The sequence below is a fragment of the Calonectris borealis genome, chromosome W, assembly GCF_964195595.1.
Source record: "Calonectris borealis chromosome W, bCalBor7.hap1.2, whole genome shotgun sequence".
Taxonomy (NCBI): Eukaryota; Metazoa; Chordata; class Aves; order Procellariiformes; family Procellariidae; genus Calonectris; species Calonectris borealis.
The window spans coordinates 4,627,501-4,649,956 of record NC_134351.1 but is presented as its reverse complement, the minus strand read 5'-3'; the positions used below and the strand labels follow the sequence as shown (position 1 = coordinate 4,649,956).

Genomic DNA, 22,456 nt, shown 5'->3' with positions numbered 1-22,456 from the left:
GTTGTCCATGATGCTTTGAGGTCACTTGTCCTTGGGTTCAGAGAAACCTGATTTGTTTGTTCTTTAAATTCCCAAGCCCTTCCATTTTCTCAGTCTTTATACAAGTCAGGTTTCTGAGTGGTGGGTTATAACTTACAAGGTAACAGCTGCAAAAGATCCTGTGCTTCTAGGAATAAAAAAAAAAAAAGAGAGAAAATGTTACCAACACTAAGCCCAAGTTTGAGATTTCTTTACTCACAGAACTACAACATCGATTTACAATCCTTGAAAAAGGCATACGCGTAAGTCATCTGCTCCAGAAACATCCTCTGAGACTTTGCTAGTTAGTATCTGTAGACTCATGTGGAAATAATCACATTAAAGATGAAGGGCAAGTTGCAACTGACTGAAGTATGACTGAAGTATGACTAAACACAACAAGACCTGCTGTGGAAAGGAACACAAAGCCCAGCAAGGGTAGCAAAGGTTTGCCGAGAAACACAAGAGCATTAATTGAGTGGTTGCTCCACAACGCACAGGATCTTCACCCCCTTGGTGTATTGTATGTGCATACACATTTCTTCTTGAGGCAACTCTTTTCTGCTTGGCACATTGAGAATCTGAAATTGCTTCTGAACAATATAGTTGCGATTCTCTGCTTGACTGATTTAGCTTAGCAGTTAAGTAACAACTAATCTTTCAAAAGCACTAGGGCCTACTTAGAGAAATCCCTGTTGTCTGCAGGGATGGTGTGCCACTGGAAACAAAAACAGCGTGAGAAATGCATCCATCCTTCACACTCTCAGCAAATAAGCAGGAAATGCTGGTAGCTGCCATGCCAGCACCCTCCTCGCAGGGCTTGTCAGCTGATGAAAACCTGATGCTGGGAACAAACGGTGCCGTTCATCTGATGCTGCCATCCTCAGGCAGACTTTTATTGTAGATCAGTGCTTTTGGACAAGGCACTCAGGGCAGGACCCGCTGCTTCTCATCTGGGGAGGCATACTGTTTTCTTCAGGATATTAATATCACTGAATTTATTTTAAATCAGTGCTCAGATTAATGTAGACTCAACTGGAAAATGCTGGCAGTCAGTAAGAAAGTATGCACAAGAGGCAAAACAGACCAACTTGATGCTTAGATTAATCTCCTTATCTCAGTAAGCAGAGCTCAAGGCCACAGATACTGGTTATCTGGTTACTCTATACTTACTCCTAATGTTTTTATTTTTAAGTATCTGCTTCTTCCATAGCTCAGGCAAACCTCCATCATCTACACTATCAAACCCTTCTCAGATGCCCCAGACTTTCTCTTGAATGCCTCTACTTTGTGCGTTACTGAGGCCTCTACGTATGAATAGTTCTTTTTTCCTAATCCGCCTGCTCCACCTCAGGGATTTTTTCACTGAATCCACAAGCCAGATTTAGTGGCATAACACAGCAGCAGGGCTACTGGCTTTTTGCCTCTCTGTCCCCAAGCCCTAATCTTCTTGTTTTACCAGGGAAAAAAAAAAAAGGAGAATGTAATTTAAAAGTTAAGGCTTTAGCACCCAAAACTCGAATCTCCCAGGCCATTGATGATGGAAATGGTGTTTCTTCTAACTGAATGCTTCTAAAAAAACCAATCCTGAAAAATGCAGTGTTGGATTTAAGAAGATCCTGCACATGGGCAACAGGGCAATCGGTATCTGCAGGAGACTGAACCACAGAAGACAGTATTGGTGTAGTTCTGTAAAGCTCCCAAAATATACTGCTCTTTCCTGAAGCTGAAGAAGCTCCATTATGGGTAGAAAACATCATCCCTACCTGCCCGTGTATGAACTTTTACTGCATTGTGAATGCCAAAATATTTCCCTCCTTCCACTGAAGTTACATGACCTTGACGCCACTTTCCAGTGCCAGAGAGTAGAAGCGCACGCTCAGACGATGAGGCCTGGATTCACCCAGTGGTACGTCCTACCCCAGTGAAGCTTCATAATTTGTGTGACGTGTCAGTTATCAGCTTTAGACCGTAGCACACCACCTCCACAGACAGAGCTTTTAGACCAGAATTAGTAACATCATGCAACAGAATGATTCTCTTAACTCTTGCAGTGCCTGCAAAGAAAAACACGACGGCCAGGCCAGGCAGAATAAGATCTCTTCTTTCACGAGCTTACCTTTAGCTTTTGCTGAGGTGTGCACCGAGCTTTTCTTTCCTGATCAAGCTTGCTGCATAGGGAATCTGCAATGACACAGAAACAAAGCCACTGCTTTATGCCAAGCTTTGGCTACCGAGACATCCAAGCTGGAATCCCTGCAAATGAAAGGTTTTGTTTGCCTCCCTATATCATTTTAGGAAACAGTGCCTTAAATTAAAGGATTGAACTCGTAAAAACTGCAAGAATGTTGAAGCAGAAATAAAACAAAAATGGCCCAAATTAAAGCAACAGAGAGATCTTAAAATGCAATGTAAAGAGATGTCTTCCAATGTTTTGTTCGTATCAGTTGCTGACAAAAATAAAGCCACCACCCATTCTGCTACCTCTGAGATGACAAAAATCAGCTGTCTGTAACAGAGCAGGCAACACACACTGATCTCTGCCAGCGGAAATACAGCAGGTTGGGAGTACGAGACTTCATATATTTATATCACCATAATTAGGAAGTTCATAATAGTTATCTCTGACTTGCACCCATCTGAGGAAGCCACTGAAGTGGAACAAATAATTAAAGAAAAACAGAGAACATAGGCATATTAGGGAACACAGTTAAATTTAGAAACAGAGTGGGATGATGTGCTCACTGGCTACTGGGAATACAGTACGGGGCTGCTCTCCTTCAACGCTGGGCCTTTAGACCGCAACAAAACTAAATTGCTCTGAGATTTCTCCATAGCTGGGAATACAAGTGACTACAAATTCACTATTCTTCCATGCTGCCTTTTGGAAGGACTGTCGGAGGAATTCAGGTTGGGATCAGAAAATCTATGTCCCTACGCTCCCAGGTGCTGCTGCACACTGAAGTGACCTGCCTCTGCTGACAGGCACTCCTGAATATATTCACAAACAATGTCAAATATGTTACCGCAAGCTGACAAATAGGCTGGGCTGAAGTCGGGACCAAGGCCTTAAGCTGCACGAACACCAAAGGGAGCAGACAGGCAAATGCATTGAGTTCAAGCGACCTGCCCCACACACCTAATACCATACTAGCAGCACGTGAATTTGCATCCATATCCACTGACCATCTACCTTACATGCGTTCTTCTACATCCCTATTTTGGTTTTAATTACATTATGCCCACAGCGTGTGAGGACGTTCGTGTGAGCTGTGCTCAGCATGTCTCTGGGCTGGTGTAAAGCATAGTATCTACCGTGACATCGAGCGACGTATCCATCCCTGCCTACTTTAATAAGGAAACGAGCAGGGAAGGGTCAGGATGAGAGGGAAGAAAGGGGCATCTGCAGCTCAGGAACTAACCCTTTCATCTCTCAGTAAAGGAGGTCAATCTGATTGAAAGCAGCAGCACCAGGAAGCAGCAGTGTCTGCAAAGATGAGCCATCCGGCTGAATGAAAGCAGAAGCCTTTCACGGGGGCACGCCGCTTCCCCCGCTACACAGCCCTGGGAAAAGGGAAATGTGTGTGCGTGAACTGAGAGGATCAAACTACTGATGACCTGCAAAGACCCAGGATCCAGGTGTTTTGTCTGACTACTCTTATAACCTCTACCCTTCCTAAAAGCTATCATGAAGCTTGCTGCCAGATACCCCCCAAAAAACAGAGCTCTCCCCTGCACCAGGTCCTCCGACAGAGCTGCCTTCCAGGGCACGGTGTTTGCAAAGGCTGGAACACTCCTCTCCGAACTGCAGCAGAGAGCAGTATGCAAAGAAACCGTTTACCCGATCACCCATTTGCATGGTTTAGATTCAAAAGGGAGCCACAAACAAACTGCCTGAATGAGCACATTTCAGCCGAGACTCGCGATGCTTCACTAACTGCTTTCTTCCTCTCTCCCACCCACATCGGCCAACAGGCAACATCAGTTTGTGTGGCCGCCAATTATATAGGACATCTCCCAAGCCGTACTGACCTAGATAATTCAACGGGGTACATTCTGTCAGAAATTAACTGTTCTTAATCCACTTCTCTGCTATATTTGGCACATCAGCGCCTTTTCAATGCGTGTTGGTTTATCCATCCTCCTGGTAATAAATGAAACTGGGAGAGGTGGGTGTTCAATAGGGAAATGACTACTTTCTTCATGAGTTAAATCACCTACAATGTCATCTTCTACTTTTGTCATTGGAAGAGCATTTGGTAACCCCGGTGCTGCAGTGGAATAGTATTTAGGGCTCTTCATGACAATACAGTCCCTTTTTGCACATCCATGGTGACTGTTGCAATGCGGGATAGGATCAGCACTCAAACGGACATGAAGATCCAATGCGTGGCTCTTACCAATGTGTGTGCACGCCGGCAGTAACAGAAGTGCAGATGGTTTGGTTTTAAGTAGCAAGCAGTCTGTGCCTTATGACTAAGTCTGCATTAATAGGAAATACATCGCAATGGGAACAGATTTGTAGGGTGCAGGAGAAAGACCTAGTGTCCATACTGCATTTCTCTGGAGGTTTTTTCTTCAGGCTAGCTCTACTCTGGTCCTGGGTACTGATCACCCGTTACGAGCTAGAGCACACTTCTATGCGCATTCCTGGAACACATCCTCGTTTGCTTCATCCAGAAGGAATCCAGTTTGCAAGCTCTCAGTCTGCTCCACAACATGAACCAAAGCGCAGATAAGCGGATAGGATTGGGGATTAATTTCTAAAGCGCATGTGTCATCCCTTGCTGCACTTGGTCTTCAAAGAAGCTTCTGTACACCATCCTCTTTTGGAGACTTCACCTTTGCCTCCCATCTCTAGGTGGGGTACACAATGATACACCACCCTGACTTCTGTGGCTTGAAGAGGGAATCTTCAGTACCTCAGAGCACTATTATCTGATGTGTATCTACAGGTATTTAGTTAAACAATTGTCATTTCCAGAGAGGGCACTCGAGACCTCAGTCAGAACACTGTCCAGTCAAGACAGCCCTTCCAAACGCAAAGCATATTTATGCAGGAAAGGAGACAGATGTGCAGCTGAACTGCCACTGGAAAACTACAGTCTCTGCACACATGGTGCTTCTGGATAGAATGATGCGTGGGATTAAGGAGAAGAAAAAGCATGCACTGAGCCTTTGGCAGCTGGAGGAGGAATGGAAGTGCCAACGCTTGCCCTAGAGGGTGAGTCTCCACTATTGCCCTGTGAAAGTATTTATAGCTGCGTGGGCTGAGTTCAGAGACTCTTCCCTCCTGGGCAGGTAGCGGCGTGTGCTCATGGCAGCGTACTGGTCTGCACAGGATGCAAGGCAACAGAGTCACGGCTGGAGTACGCAGTCTCTCCCCTATGTCTTTTTAAGTACTGTAGCACACTAATACAATACAAAAAAAAAGGATTTTGCAGACAGGCAATAGCAGAGGCTGGCTTGTGGCTCTCTGGTACAGACACACCCATTTTTGATCAGAATTTCCTCAGATTCTAAAGGAAAGGAAGCTTTTACTTCTGTTTCTAATAACCGTTAATTCTACAAGGCATTCCTTTTCTTTAACATTTGAATTTACTGGATCCATCCTATTAACCCAGATGCTCTGTCAAGACACAAGTTTCACTCACCTGTCTTAAAAAAGCAGACAGTGGCAAACAAAATTCTGGTGAAAACAGTACTTGTCAGCTCACTTTTTTGTACAACGTCAGAGATGTGTATGCTACCTTTGGCTTCAAAAGGACATATTCCCAATTTGTACCGCTAAACCTGGACAGGGACTCCACCAAAAATCAAACGCAGATAACAGAACATACAGAAACAGACCTGCAGTATCATCCCAACTGCTAAAGCACAGAAGAAGAAATTAATGAGAAAAAATATAAACACCTCTCTGAATGGGGGGGTGGGGGGGCAAGGTAACGAAGTCTGCCTTGGAGTCTGCAAGACACAGTAAACACAGAGTTCCAGAAACGCTCTTTTACCTGTTATTATCTGGGTGTCAGTGGCCAGGCACTTCAGCACAAGATGCAGCTCAAGAAATCCAAGAGCCATTCTGCTGAACCGATGTTTGCCTCTAACATTCTTGTCAAGGTCAATCAATCTAGCTGGACCAGTTTAAGCAGAGGACCAAAACAGAAATCCCAATAAAGCACTGCTATTTCCTATTTCCACTTTTCGAATATGGAGTGACAGGCATGCAGTGACCAAGGTCTCCGCACACAAAAATGTGGATATTCCTTGTTTGTATAATGAATACGTTAGTTGTACAAAGCACCTACTTTCCATATACAACCTAAAATAGGAATTAAACCTACTGGTGCTTGTCTTAATTACACAGGACCCAGAGGAATATGATCTCATACTTCTGAAGATCTACCAACATTACCACATGGTAGATTTTTTCTTCTTTTAAACACTCCTTGTGAATCTTTAAAGATCAGGATGAAAGACGCTGCAGAGATAGAAATCAATTTTGCAGGTAGATAGTTCCTGATTTATTTTATTGTCTGCCTCTGAAGATCAGAGTTGATTCAAAGCAGCACTGAGAGTAGAAGGCCATCAAACATCAGAGGAGTTCCCGCTGGATCCAGTTCTGAGCTCTGAACATCATTCTCAGCCCAAAGTTAAGCTAGTGAGGAGGAATTCAGTTCATGGCAGTATAAATAAATTTTAAAAACCCAAACAAAACCAAACCAACTTTCCACTTGAGCTGGAAAGACATGGGACTGCCTGAGTAATTCACATTTCTAACATGTCTCAAAGACCTGCTGCCTTTTACTCCTATGTAAAATTAGTGGGATTGATCACTACCTGATCTTAGTTATCTAAACCACAACGTCAGGGTGACGAACACCACCTTAGCTTTTCCTGATGGATCGGTTACAACTGTGGTCAGCGTTTCCTGGGGACCTACAAACTACTTGTAAGGGACCCCTGAAAGGAAATTAAGAAAAGCTAGCCTGTGTGCAGGAGCTTAAATTTGCTGCTTGGTGTTACACTTCTCTGTGGCAATGTTTTAGAGGGGTTCACAAAAACATAAAAGGATAAAAATTGTCATGCTGGGAATGCTGCTTCTGATCTTCTTCTCCCACCAGGCAGCTAGGAAGAAAGTTCATGCTTCTTAAATTTGATCCACTAACACAGTTGCTCAGAAGACGGTATCTGTCTCAAGCAGGAGCTGACTCAGTACTTTGTTAGGCTGGCTGGGCTGTCCTGACAGATGAATTCTGGTCACACTGGACAGAAACCAACAACTCTAAAGGCAGGTGAGCTCTTCTGAGACCATGCCACATGTGCCATGTTAGAATTTACCCCAACCTGCTGGGCAGAGGTTTCTTCTCGGTGGCCCTTTCTGTAAGGCTTAATAACAGAAGCCAGACGATCCATGCCTGAAGTAAAATATGACCTCCAAGTACACGCACTGTACTGAGCCAATTTGGGAGACAGCACTTCGAACGAGGAAGCAGTGAAAAATGCATTCAGTGATTTAAGATCCATTTTCTTGTGAAATATGACGATCGGTTCCTTCCTGGCACTTGGCCGAGAGCTTGGCACAAACAGGTTGCGATAATTCCTGGTAGCTGCTCCAGACGCTCTGACCAACTCCTTTCTCAATAGAAATTGCTGACGGCCGCACAATGTCTCCCTGCTCCAGCTACCCACCAAGCCAGGTTATGTCCAAAGAAGCCAACATCCATTGCAGAGGATGTAACAGAGCAGCACCCACCCTCCATTTTCCCAATGATCTGAGCCTTACTCCTGACTTTCAGGAAGCCATAAATTTTTTTTTTTTAAACTCCGTAGCGGACAGAGCATTAAAATAAAACCCCATTGATTAAACACTGCTTTAACTGAGGCTTTTAATGAAGACTATTAAACCCACGTCACTCCCACGCTGCGGGTGCAGTGACGGCCGGGGAGCGGCAGAGGGCACCCGGAGCCCACGCCGCCGCCCCCCGCAGCTGCCACCCCACTCAGCGTGGCTGCTCTCCACGCGTGGCGATTTATCATCGCCTTCTGCATTGCAGTTTCACAACGTCACCCAAGAACTGCGAGAAAAAAGTGTTACGTTCAGTGTTCGGTACTGGCTGGGCACGTAGCACTACCTTCAAGCGGTCCTTTCCATGTAACAGTCAGGTTACAGCAGGCATTCGCACTAGAAAGTTTTCAAATACAATTACATTTGGTTAATTATTTCATGTTTAGCTTCAGCTTGTTGTATTCCAGACACCTCTGACACATCAAACACTCCAAGACAGTTTATTTTAAAGTCTGACTACCCAGTTACGCAGCTTGAAGCATTCCAGTTCAGGGTGAGTGAAACCATCGTTGGGGCAAAACCTGCCTCTGGTACCCACTGTTACAAGAGATGCCTTCATGATCATGCACAAGTCTTCAGGAAGGACTAAGTTAAGTTGTAAAATCCTTCAGTAGCGAAAAAAGCCAAAAGAAACTGACTCTGTGCATTTATATTGTTTGTAAAATAAAAAAAGCAATTAAGCCAAGTTCTATGGCTATTATACCAGTAAATTTTGAGTTTAATACTACAAAGGTATACACCTATGAAGCTGTAAGTAAAATTAAGGTGTGAGTATGCATTAAACACCTCTGCTTTTCTCTTTGCACTTCTGTGTTAGCAAGAAAATTGGGTGTGGGCAGCTCTGTTACAGCAATAGTATAGCGTCCCAGGTACATACAAAACAAAACAACCCACCCCTGTTAAAAACAAAACAACAAAAACAAGAAACACAAACCAAAAAAATCAAAACGTAACCATCCTTTTCGTGTATTCTGCACCAAAAGCTTTAATTCATCTGTGTCATAACACAAGAAGGCCAAAGGAGTTCTATCGTTAGCACATTCAGCTCATTAATCTTAATTCTGGATATAACCATACAAAATATATTCATGTGAATGAATTAAAGTAACTGCAGGGATTATGACATCAAAAGTGCTGACTCCATTTCAGTTATCAACCAAAACATCACTGAAGATTTCTGCACCCAGCTTAAACAACCACAATGGTTATTTGCAGCAGTCTCTTAGTTCTTCACATGCAAACGTCCTTTTATCAGTCTCACTAATACATAACCTGCCTCACCGATACCAGGAGGGATACCCAAATGTGAGCATAAAGACTTACTGATGATTAGACAACATTTCTATTAATGATAATTAAAGTCAGGCAGCCACAGTGAGTGAAGAGGTCCTGAACTGTTGGTGCAGTACATTAAATGTTGAAATTATTCTCTGTAAGTACATTCGGGCAGCTCTGTTTAATGATTAAATAACTATTAGTCTTTCCGTAGCACGCATCCGTAAGTGAAAAGGGTGTGAATTACATGATCATATTTCTTTTCCTGCCCAAGAAAAAGCACTACACTGAACCTTGTGATTTCTCCACTTCTTGTAAATCAGAAAAACCACTACGGCTGGCTCACTGGAGGTCTGGTATACCCAGTTTCAGAAACAGCTTCACAACTGGGCCACAAAGTGAATAGCAGAGATGATCCATTCTCTCCCTGGGAGGGAGAGTTAGTTAGCTCCAAGTACAGCTGACACAGGAGATAAAGGCTGACGTGGGCCCGCAAACTTTGTGCTTAAATGTGCTTCACAGCAGGAATCAGACAGGTCACCTGCCGCAAGTCCAAAGCAGCAGGGGAAATACTTTTCAGGATGGCATCCTAATTACCACCTTCTGTGACAATGCAATTCACAGATCAAGCCAAACTCCTTGCCTGGCATCGGGAGACAAAGGGGAACACAGTAACTACTGGACACATTAAAGGAAAAGAGTGCAGACCAGCAGCAAAAAATCTCCAGAGATGTTCTGGACTTGAATTTCCTCCCTAAACAACCTCCTTCAAGCACCCTCCATCTCTCATTGAAATCTCTGAAGTCAGCAGGAACAGGGAGCAGGAATGTTCGGCAGCTCTAAAAATAAGGCCGCTCCTAAATGCCTCTAAACATAGGTGCACAAGTTTGACAATCCTGGCCTTCAGCTTTATTTTTATGTCCTAACCCATCAATTAGAAAATGACAGTACTGGAAGGCTGGACAATGCCTTCTTCGCACCAGGGTCTGTGACAAGCACAAGGAAAATTTAGATGCTCGAGCACAGGGCTGAATCAGGTAAGTGTTGAATAATGTCAGACGGATCACAGAAAAAGCACTAGCAAAACAAGCGTTAGCTGACAGCCCCCCATTCGTTACGATGCCCTGCTTTTAAAACCACGCTAAGCAGTATCTGAGTAAGAAACAGCTTCACATACTCCATCCCTTGCTTGTACTGGATTAAGTATGTCAAGTTTTGAAAACAGCACAGTTGCATGCGATGATCTACAGTTGCACTAACACACACATGCAAAATCCCTCTTGATTTTAAAATAACAAGCAAGAGACCAAACAGCAATGTGTGCCTGCATTGAACTGTGTTTTGGCAACTCGATCCTTTACTGCTGAGTTAAGCACTTCTTCCAGTGGCTGAAATTTGAGAAAGACACATCCTAAGGTTTATTTGCCAGTGAGAAGCTGGCCTCGCACCGATTCCCTACTGAGGGCTGAAATGCACTCTTGGCAACTCGTACAAGGCAGAAACATGTAACTGCTTCAGGCTTACTGATTCAGTCCGCACATTTCTCTCTGAAGAAGCACCTCTCGGTGTTGAGTCAACACATTTCGTTTAGTTGAAACATGAAGACCCATCTGGTTACTGTACGAAAGTAAATCTCCAGGTAATTAGACTCTAAACCAGCTGAGAACTGCATGCTTACGTCTTGCTAAGTATAAGGTAATATGAGCTTGGTGACAGTACATCTGCATGGCTCACAAAGGAAAAGTTTGAGGAGTGCATTTAAAAAACATAAAGCAACAGTTCATAACATTTTTAGCAGAGAAGGAAAACTTACAATTTGTAGCTGCTGTACCATTTCTTCTCTGTATGCCAGTTCCCGCTTCATCTGATCTTGAAAATTATCTACAAGAGGGGGAAAAAAAAAGTAGACGCAGTAATTAAAACAGAGACCACACAGCAGAATTCATATAAATCAAGTGAAATCAAACCCAATCACTACTGAGGAATTGTGAAGCACTACAAAGCCCTCACCCAACTAAAACGCATGCCTAACAAAAACTTCTTCTCTAGTAGGAGACACTGTGGACGACAGAAAAACTGTGGAAAAATCAGATTCAGCTACTTCTCCAATTAGCAAATGTAGGCTGCTAAGTTTCTGTCGCTAGCATTCATTCTCACAGCGATTTTCTCAATGGTCCAGACTCTGCAGTCATTAGTCAAACTTCTACCAACACTGAAGAGAAGAGCAAAAACTGTTCTTCTTTGCTTTGGCATAAATCTGTTGACATCAATAGGGATGTCCAATATGTGAGAACAGAAAGAGTTCAAGGATGCAGGGTTTGATTTGTAGTTTGTAACATAGTGCTGATGGCTTTGAACAAAACTCAGACTAAAGCTCCATAAACAGCGACGTGGAACTCAGAAGGGAAAGAGCCTTTGAAAGACAGACACTAGACAGCCGGGTTTCAGCACAGGCCAGCCTTCCTCTCCAGTAGCTCCTCCTTCCCTTATTTTCCTCCTCAGTAACCATTTCAGACAAAACTTCATTTGGTAGAAGATTAATTGCTGGTCTGTGTTCCGTAACATTGCTGTTAGATGTTGGAAAAAGACAGAAAAATATAAACAAAACTATTGACAAGAAGCAAATAATTTGGAGAGTTGTATGATGGAGACCTGAATGCAATGATGGACTATTAAATGGATGAAGAAAGAGAATCCATTCCAACCGATGTCATTTTGATCCGGGAGACTGAAGCCTGTCCTGGATCATGGGAGCAGCAAAGTGAATGCCAACAGAAAACAGCATGGAGCACCTCAACACGCAGAGCTTAGAGAAGGGCACTAAAAGGCCAAAGCAGCTAAAATGGTTTATTTACCACTAACCAATTAAAAGAGTTAAATAGTCATGCTGGTTGCTGGGACACTAGCCCAGGACTCAGGAAGCCTGGATTCAACACCTGCTCTACTGGACTCCGTGCCTGTGTCTCTCCACGCCTCCTTTTATCACCAGTAAAGCAGGAATAATAGCACTGCTTCATCTGCCAAGTGTGTTGGGAGGATTAAAGATTAAATGACTGTGGGATACTTTGATAGCACAGTAATGGGAGTCACAGAAACACCTAAATTGCAATGGAAAGATTTGAGCCCAGGTGAGAATGAGCAGCTCCTATTAATACTCTGTGTGCTGCCACAGTGCTGGGAGCTCACCCACTCCCAAACCAGCCACACAGCCTCGCCACGACTTCTCAACCCCAAAAGCAGAGGCAGGAAGGCAGTGAGCAGCCGTGGCATGATACAGTGGAGAGGAAGGACGTACCTCGCCTCTGGGGGAACGGGATGTGTCCCCATCAAGTGTGGGCACAGGAAGGGGCTAGAAGAAAGTACAAGCGGGCAGAGCGCTCTCCTCTTTCACACAAGAATTTTGCCCTCTCTGAATGGCGAGCAGAAGTTGTTGTTTAAAAGGCAAGGAGGCACTTTAGGACAAGAAGAAAATAGCAATGAAACAAAGAAAGAATGAAAAAATTTGTCAGGCTGAAACCATCAGAAGTCCAGCACAACCACAAGAAAAGGACATGACAACATTATATAAAGTTCTTCAGATTTCAAGTAAATGCCCACAGAATTTTTCAGCCTATTCCCTCTACTCCAACTCGACTAGAAAAAGAAGCCGACAAAAATAAAGCAGGTTTGCAATTTCTCTCTTCCTAGCCCCAAAAAAGCCATGCAGTATAAAAAGGTGACTGCCTCCTGTCCTGGTCACTAAAGGCTGATAGATCTGTGCTAGCTACTATCGAGGTCCTCCAGTTTCACTCCGAGTATGCTATATGGAGAAATTTTCCTTCTCTCCTCAACACTTTCCTCTCGACTGCCTCTTCACAGGCTCATCACCTCTCAGAACAAATAGCTCAGAAATCTTGCTCAGTCCTGCACTGCAAATGTCCAAAATCACAGTGGAAATGGGGTGTTAACGGTAAGGATAGTGTTTTTTCCGGCAGCATTTATCTGAGCCTGAATGCTTACACACAAAGCCATGAGCAATACCCAAGAGAAAAGATATGAATATTTAAATAGTTTTCTTAACACAAAATTAAATACTTTAACTATCCAGAGTATGTCTCCACCATTTTATTACCACGTTGTTAAATGCAGCCGGACAAAATGCGTGCCTACTTTAGCCGACACTAAAGTTACAAACCAGTGGAGGGTTCTGGGAGAACATGCTGTCAATTGTGCACAGGTGCTCATATTTCTATCAGGACAGCAAATTCTTTGATTTTCTTCGAGTGATCTGGTCTTTTTTTATTTTCTTCAAGTGATCTCTGCATAGAGAGATCTTATAGGCAAAGGAAAACCTCATCTGCAGCTTTCAAGTACAATAGCAATACAAAAAATAAAGGTGCAAACAGCAGAAGACAAGGTCTGCTGTTATATAAATTATCATAGGCCACATTTCAAGCAGGTACGAGAAGCCACAGAGAAGCGTACAGCATAGTACTGCTAAATGAGCTTGCAAATAAGATCAGTTCTCATTTAACAGCGATTTCCACGAGAAGAACATGGAAACCAGACACCATTTACACACAACACTGCATAGCACTGCTGTGGGAGGTGGTTTGATGCTATTAAAGTGTAACGCCCCAAACGTGCTCAGTTCCAAATGCAAGACCCAAAAAAAGGTGACTTTCAAGTTAACTCCAGGTAACCCGACAGGAGCATTTTCTAGAGAGAACAGCATTACCTTCCACATCTCACACACTGGCTCCCTGCTGAAACAGGGATGAATCTTTTCCTTTTTAAAAAAGGTTAAGAAGAACTTAAAAGCCAAAGGCTCCTCATGTACCCACAGACAGTGCAAAGCACAGGGAGAACCACCACCCCCCCCTGGAAGTGAGAATCACCCTGGCAGTGTGTTCCTGTCCTCAGCAGCTTTAAGGATGGGACAGAGATCCAGTCCCCATGGCCACTCAGCCCGATGCTGCAGTGAGCCAGACTAGGATATAAAGCCTGTTACCTGCCTGCTCTTCGCTCCCTCCTACAGCCCCAGGTGTCTCCAAGCCATGATAAATCCATCAATACAATTTTAATTTTACCTCCGCTTTCCTTCAGTTGGATCTCTCCCTAGCTCCTCCCTATCCAATACCACCACAGGCAGTTAGTAACTTGGGAAAACTGGCAAAACAAATAGTTTGTAACACCTCACCTAATGCAGCAGCCCCATCCAGCAGCGAGAGTCTGGAACAGACCCATCTCTTTTGCTGGAACACATATCGCTCTAGAGGGCAAACCTCACTTATCTTGGATTTTACACTTATTTGCTTTACAAAGACTCTTTTTCTTGTTTTATTATATGCGGAGGAGGAGTGTTTTTTTGGTAAATCTAAATCTGTAAATAGGTTTTACGGTCACTTGTATATATTGTTTATAGCGCATTATCTGTTTTCTATTTTAATCCTGAAGAAAATTGACCACTACTTTGTGGTACACTGAAACCACATATTTTTCAAGCTGGCATACACAGTTGCCACTTCCTTGGTTGGCCGTACGTGTTCTTTTCTTTTATTTGAATTGTATTTCATGCGGTTTAATTGCAGTGTTTATTTACACGGCAATGACAGAGCATTAATTTTACTGTAGAAGAACAAAAGGATAAATGAGTGACCTGAATGGCAAAACTCCAAGATGCCATTTCGCCAATACCACACATCAGTGTTTTGATCTACACAAATTATTTGAAAATTACCTCACTCCCAAACCCAAGTAATGACTGAATTTATACTGAAGGATGAGGTTATCCTTCTTTCATTAATATCCCTATCACCTCAGGCGGCTCTTCTCCTTTATTTATGAAGCTGTCTACATCTTTCGATATTTGGGCTAAAGATGGAGTCATTCCCAGAGTCCTTGCACTTCCTTGCTTCCCTGAACTTACTCTACCTGATGCTACAGAAAGAGGAAAAACGTATTTTCTTTCAATAATAAGAAAATGCTGTCTGTGTTCCTGTCTTTTCCTGCAATCCAGGGAGGTGCAACATTCCTCTGCTTGCAGCAGTGGGTTTTGGTTGATTGACTTACCTCAGGGGTACTGGCAATACTGGTTTTTGTCCCTAGAGTTTTTATGAAGGAACTCGGAGGACTAACAAAACACGGAGTTTGAACTCTTCAAGAAACTATGATAAACCAGCACGAGGGCATTTTGCATTGAGGGCTGGTCAAACATTTCAGTCACGCAGGAGTTAAGAGAAGTTAGCAAATGGCAGAAGAGCCTGACAATTAGTCTGGGAAGGTTTTAATGTATCTGTCTTGGCTTACTATGAGTCAAGTAACTCTGCAGTGCTCCATCCGCGTATAGTCTCACAGGAAAACAAGGACAAAAATTGAGAGTTTTAAAAAGCAGAGTTTAAAAAAAACTCACACCATCAACATTAGGAAAATATTGAATGGAGATGCTGTCAGACCTCCTTTGGACTTCATGAAGAAGACAAAAGGGGGTGCAAACACGCTTTTTCTTTTAGGTTGCATTTAATACTGAACTGGGGGGACTGTCTGGGCAGGCAGCTGCAGAGCCGTGACAGCCAGGCACTGATCTCTGTGCGGTGCTGTGTTACAGACGGGCGGGGAGCAATGGAGATGCCCTGATGACTCCAGCTCTCTAACACTACATTTATTGCATGTTGGAGAGCCCTCACTGTGTCTTCTAGCTTGTCCTGATCTATGTGGGATTTCTCCTGGAGGCATGCTTTCCCCTGTTGCTGCCAGTGTAATTCAAAAGGCCTCAATCAATAGGTCTTTTTCCATATCCCTGTGCACGCAGTTCAACTTTCTGGCAGTTTCACAAAAACCCTACCAAGTGTCCATTTTGTCTACTTTTATTTAATATATGCTCAGCACATTCCATCACCCCTGGATAGCAGCACCCCGCTCACCAGCCGTGGTGAAAGGGCCATCGCAAATAGCCCCTCTCAAGAGGAAAAATTCAAACAGGTCTTTCTACTCCTTAAACACAGGCCAAATCAATTCTCCAGCATCACCTAAAGATGCCTATGAAGTACCCAGTCTTCAAAAGCCCCCAAGAAGCTGGTTAAGACCACCGACATCGCTGTACCCCAAGAAGCCCCAGACGTGTTTCTGTCTACTCACTGTATTCAATATTATCAAAACCAGTAAAATACACACCAAAATAGACATCCAGCTTCAGATTTTCCCTACAGAAGACCTGCTTGAGCATCCTGAAAAGCCACAGCAGAAGTGCCATCAACCTCAGCAGAACTAAGCCAAAGATCCTGGCAACACAACTGAGAACATACCTCTCCCCTTTTAACAATTTGACAACAACCACCCACCCACAAATAACACCAAAACCACAGATATGTGTCTTACTGAAGACTGGGAAAGATGCATTTCCTTTCAACACCTGGAATTCCTGTTCTAGTCTCCTCCGTAAGTCGATCTGTTCAAACAAAACCTTCTGGAGTTCCTCTAACAAAGAGAAAAGAAAAGTGGTTTTGCTAATCTGTATAAATAATTCTTGAAAGAACGGTTGCAGAGCAATTCATTACTATAAGACAAAATATTTTAGCAGTTATAAAAAAAAAAAGCGTTGCATAGACCTACAATAGATTTTGTGCAGAAAGCCATGAATATAAATCAATGTAATATATTATTTTAAAGTATTATATTACAGTGTCATGTATTGATTGATATATATGCATTAATCTCAATTATATCCACCCAAAGGTCCATATATTATTCATATGTTACTTGACAAGCTTAAAATATGGTGCAGAACAAAAGTGCCCCCTATTATCCCCATATTCTATTAAAACAAAGAGCAGTTTTATAACGTAAGAGGCCCTTATTTATTTTACCTTTCCCCATGTTTTCTACATCCTTCTTCAGTGAATGAGGTGAATTGGTTTCTTGCGTGTGTTCGCCTTAAAAAAGCGAAAGAAAAAAGTTATTGATTTACCAATACTGCTTTTCATCAGTATTGTCCTTCCTATGCAACTGCTTCAGAGAATCTGGAGTAAAAAGGAGAAAAAAAATACAGAAAGAGTAAGATTGAGGTTTATCTACATATCTCTGCTTGTGTAGCACAAATGCTTGCAGGACGTGTATTTGCTTCTAGTTTAGTAAAGTATCTACCTACACCACGGCCTCCTGCAGACAGGACCTGATGTCTCCTTGATGCCTAGGAGAGCTCCTCTTGCACGTCGTCTGCCGAACTGATCCCTGCTTTCACTCTAACCCCTTTTGAAGATGCCCTTATCAGAAAATGACTAGGAACGAGCTGAGAAAGAGGCAGAGCCTTCTCTACAGTCTCATCTCCTCTCTTCACAACGGGAAGTCCATGCTATCTAGCTGGGCAGGACCCTGTTCCCAAATCCACAGGCAAAATCCTTTCTGCACCAGCCTCTTTGCCTTCATCAGCTCTTTAACTTTATCATCTTCTAGAGCTCTATGGCACAGGCTTCTTGTACCTGGATATAATTTATATCCAGCTGAGATAAAATTGACATTAGTGGTATTTGCATCTAAAGGATACACCTCTGAGGTCAACCAATTCACAGATTTCTGTCTTAGGCTGCTCGCAGAACTTTCAATCATACAATAGTAAAGAATTTTCTAGATACAGAATTTGACTATTTCCAGATATATGTGTGCTACTTTTTCAGACTTTTTCCTTTACAAATAAAATAAAATAAATAATTAAAAAAAAAAAATCTTCACAAGGTGTTAGGTTCACCTGAATGACAGTTTGACTTAAATATGAACCTCCTGACAGAAGGTGTTATTTTCATTATTCTCTGGAAATTTTCATCTAATTTCTATGAACAGGGTTTTGAAACAAAAAGCCATGAAAAAATGTTTTGAAAAGAAAAAATACCACTTTAGCTAAATTAATGGGAGATTTTCTATTATTTACAGCTGCAGTAGAAATGGACTTTCAATAATTAAGAAAATATTTGGTAAATAACCAATTATTGAACTAATTGGACTAATTTTAGGTTTAGTCCAGCCAGTAAATACACATCATTAACTCTACTGATGAGTAATCACAAGAAAGACACATATATAAAGCTACTCATGTGTTTATGTATTTGGAATAAAGAATCATGGACGAAATACGTTGGCTTTTTTTGAAAATAAAAAGCCATAGCACTGAATAGGTCACCACACAACAGATAATATAGCAGCTACTTAAAAAACTCATACTGTCACCATGCATTTGATAGTAGGTCATCACAATAAGCTAATTTTAAAGTTGAATTGGAAAGTCTTTTTTTATATGCAGTCAGAAATCTTTTTGCAAAACATGTATTTCTGTTTTTAAAAATCAATGCATTCTTATATCCAGTAGACCCTGAAGTCATAGTATATGAAACATATCCAATAGCTAGGCATTTTAGCATCTGCTATCTCTTCGTTCCTTGAAAAAAAGAAACCACTCATTCAGGCATATACATTTACACAACTGATATCTGGTGCCAGCAATTCCATTTTAAAAATCTGTTAATGTAACACAATGATTTAAAAAATCATTTTTGTATGATATTTGATATAAACAAAGTGTTTTCTACAGGTAAGTTGTCTCACCACATTAAAAGAAATAGCAAGCTTAAAAATAAAAAGATAAATACATCACTTTTTGATTTGAGGTGTTTCCATAATGTAAAATGGTCTTTTTTTTTTTAGTTAATACAATTTTGTTTTAAACAAGATTGCTAACAAAAGAAGTATTTTGTTAGATAAATGAGAAATGAGGGTACACAAAATCAAAAAAGAAAGAAGTTTAGGAAGGGTATTTATTAAATTATATCTACTAGTATATTTTTCCAATCAATTTCTTTCATTGAGGCATTCTTTTCTGAATGTTTTATGTGCAGTTCTGAGGGACAACAGACGCACAGACAGAAGGTAACTGGATTCTTCAAGGGGGAGGAAGAGAAAGGGGAAGAGACTAGATCAAAGCACAGAGCATGGCGGCAACATAGCTCTTTCCCACTTGCTCGGTTGAGCTTTCAGGGCCGTACGGTTTGAGGCTGCCGACTCGCTGGGACTGAAAGAACTGCATCAAAATGAAAACAAGGGCATGTAGCATAAAGAATAACTTCTCCAGCATCTGCAGCCTCCCTACTAAGCTACCAAGAAAGGTTTAGAAAATTCCCCATCCTTGCCCCCAAAGTAAGTAAAGAACAGGATGGGAAAAGTGAAGGTATTTAAAGGCAAAACCCAGCATATACGGTTTTGAAGAATAACTGCATTTTTAAACTGCTTTCTGATGATCCAAAAAAGCCTCGACATTATTATTGTTAACGGTAATAATAATCAGATGGGTTTCACCTTTCCAATCCCCCTGAAAATGATAATCAGGAGCCTGCTCTTCTCTGTTTTTCCTTACTTCCCAGAGGCCTCATCATGCGTTGTGTACTATTCTACCTTAATTGAAAGGGAGGAGGTATTGAATATTTAACCAGCTTCCTTTCTCTTAAATGTTAATTAAAAGCTAAATAGGTGTTTAAAAACAAACAAACAGAAAGCCCAAAGAATTTTAATCAGTCTAAGAAAAAATCACTTCCCCTTCTAATAGCTCCACCATAACTCTCTTGGGCCTTGTCTACACACAAACTTGTAGCAGCATTTAAAACAGCAGCACTGAAAGCTGTGCAGCCCGCCGGTACGGACACCAAGGTTCTCTTTAAGAGAGTTCTACTTCAGTTTATTCAGAAAAATCAAACTATACCTCAACTGCCTATTGGCTAGGGGGGAAAAGGGGATGAAGTATTCATAGCCAGTTTGCACTGCCTCAGCTAAAGCTTTTGGTACCTCCGTTCTTCCCGATCAGCTCAGATGCACAGACATTGTTATTCTGGAATAAAGGTACACGAGTTGTATTTTTGGGTTACAGAAATGGCCTCCTTATCTGGAACATGAACATCCACGCACAGAGGAAAGCAGAAATGGTGTCTGTGAGTAGACACACCTCAAATTACTTTATCAGTATTCTGAAAACAAGAGGTCTCGATTTGTACATGTGATGCCACCATTTTATTAGCTCTACACCCACTGGAGTAGTTAAGATTTGAATTTTTAATAAAAGAAACGAACAGAAACATTTCTAAATTTATTCTCCCCAAAATAAATGCACATTGCCCGCGTTGTACAAAACCAAACCAGACATAGCCAGGTTACCTCCTCGTGCTGTGCGACCTAGAGCAATCTCCTGCAATCCTTCCTCGGGAAGCTCTCAAAGCGCTCTTCAAACAGCGACTAAAAATTTCCACGCTGGCCCAGACAACTCAGCTACATCAATGGGCAACTGATTTGCCCAGCGGAGAGCTCCGATGGACCAGGAATATAACTCCGCTCTCCTGACTTTCAGCCCTGTGCCTTGTTCCCAACTCATACTCTCTACAATTCTCACTACATCTGCAGTGCCAGACCACATCAACCGAAATCATCCACCCGTCTGTGTCTCAGCATCGGCCCTGTTATTCCTGGATGGTATTTAAGTATCGCAGAGCGCACGATTCCTGCCAACCAGCTCTGCAGCTCAATCCTACCAGGTGAGCTTTACCATTACAAAGCCCGCAGCATCGATGGTCTACCATAACTTAAATGTCCACCAGTATTTTTAGCTGGAGAGATCGCTGTCTGCAGACACAGACCACAGCAGTGAAAACTTCGGTATCTTCTGAGTATAAATGTGTATATATCTCCACTTAAAAAATATAGGCAGATGTGAACCGGCAGATTTTCAGAGCTCCAAAGGCTCCATCTGTATTTGAAATTAATTACTCGCTTTAAGACAGCACAGTTCTTGTGTATGTCCTGAAGAAATCCTACCCTTACTGAAAATATTCACGCATCGTGCATATTCATGCCGCTTTTGGGGAGAATAATCAATAGGATAATCAGGACTTGGGAAAATATGCCTATTTTAGGAAGCTCAGTAAGCATCTTTTAAGTGCTTTTCTGTACTGGGACTGATACACGTCTTAGAAAATCTGGAGTTTCAAATGTTAATTTGCCCTGAAAGTAGTTTAACTTTAAAACAAACTAGTTCTTTTTTTTTGCACTGATAAAGCCTCATTTGTAACCTCCATTTAAAGTTTAAAACATGAACATCTGATTAAAAAACAACTGCGTTGAAGTACTAATGGATAGAGGAAAAAACAGTTTCAGGATTTCAAACTGAATGCTCAAAAACTGTGACCAACTTAAAAATATGAGATGTTTTAAAGAGACAACGAATCAGTGGCTTTTGGGCTGAACCTTATGCATACATTTGGGAAGTATTTCATAACTTTATTCTAGAAGCATGAGGGCTAGAAAATTTCTAATTCTTGGTTTGTTTTAAACGGAAGGTGAGATTCTCACCAGATTCCAGAAGATGGGGCTTTAAAAAAAAAAAAACCACACCTAATATTGTGAGACTTGCAAAAAATAAAGAAACGCAACAACGTTCCATCCTCTTTTAATAATTCAAAAAGAGGAATAACAGAAGAGAAAAAAGACAGGAATAGTAAATAAGGACCCAGTCCTACAGTCTGTCTGCAGTTTTGTCTGTTCTGCAGATCCATGTATTTATACACAATCTTATCTACTAATACGCAGTACTGGGTCCCACATCTGAAACTTCACCTCGTCTTCCCCCATTTCAACTTTTAATTTCTTTGCTTTTTTGCAAACACCTTCCATAATAAAATTTTATGCCTTTTAACTTCTGGATCCAATGCTTTACCGCTTATGCCAGCAAAGACTACATAACCATCCAGTCTGCTATATATAATGCCAGGCTGTTTTCAACCCTTTGCGAGCTACAGTAAATATACAGCAATTGCACCAGTATTTGCAGAGTTATTCTGGATATATATTTAAGAGTAAATGAAAGAAGAATCTGGCTTACTGTTTGTAACCTGAATTTTCCTGAATTTTTTACAAATCAAACAACAAAAATGGGGAAATTGTAACACGATTTGAGAAGGAGACTTCAAGCTGATACTAACACCCAATTTTAGAGCTCACGTTTCTCATTAAAACAGATAAAAAAATTAGATTGATTGGGGAACAGCTTACAGAACTCAACTTCTCTTTAAGAAATACGCAGTACTTGCAAGGCAGCCTTGCAACGGTGATGCATGCCAGATACACACACCTCTTCTACCCTTCAACTCCAGCTGCTGAAGGAGGGTCGGGATAGCAAACCGCAGCTTTCCCAAAAAAACAGACCAGTTACGTAACTTAGTCACAGTTATCTTTCAAAATTGCCGTGGGAATTTGAATAATTTCGAGCTCCTTCCGAGCACTGCCTGACAGAAAAGGAAGGGGGATTTTCAC

The 22,456-nt window shown here is 41.9% G+C and overlaps 1 protein-coding gene across 1 annotated transcript in view; it reads right to left on the bottom strand.

The window, feature by feature from the left end:
- Positions 1–2,139: 2,139 nt before the first annotated feature.
- The window catches only part of LOC142074798 (SKI family transcriptional corepressor 2-like), a 25,713-nt gene continuing 5,396 nt past the window's right edge, over positions 2,140–22,456 (bottom strand). The window contains exons 4-7 of the mRNA XM_075135677.1: positions 16,984–17,049; positions 16,496–16,594; positions 10,953–11,020; positions 2,140–2,202 (exon numbers count right to left, since the gene is read on the bottom strand). Coding sequence (XP_074991778.1) covers positions 2,140–2,202; positions 10,953–11,020; positions 16,496–16,594; positions 16,984–17,049 — 296 coding nt within the window. The remainder of the gene's footprint in view (positions 2,203–10,952; positions 11,021–16,495; positions 16,595–16,983; positions 17,050–22,456) is intronic.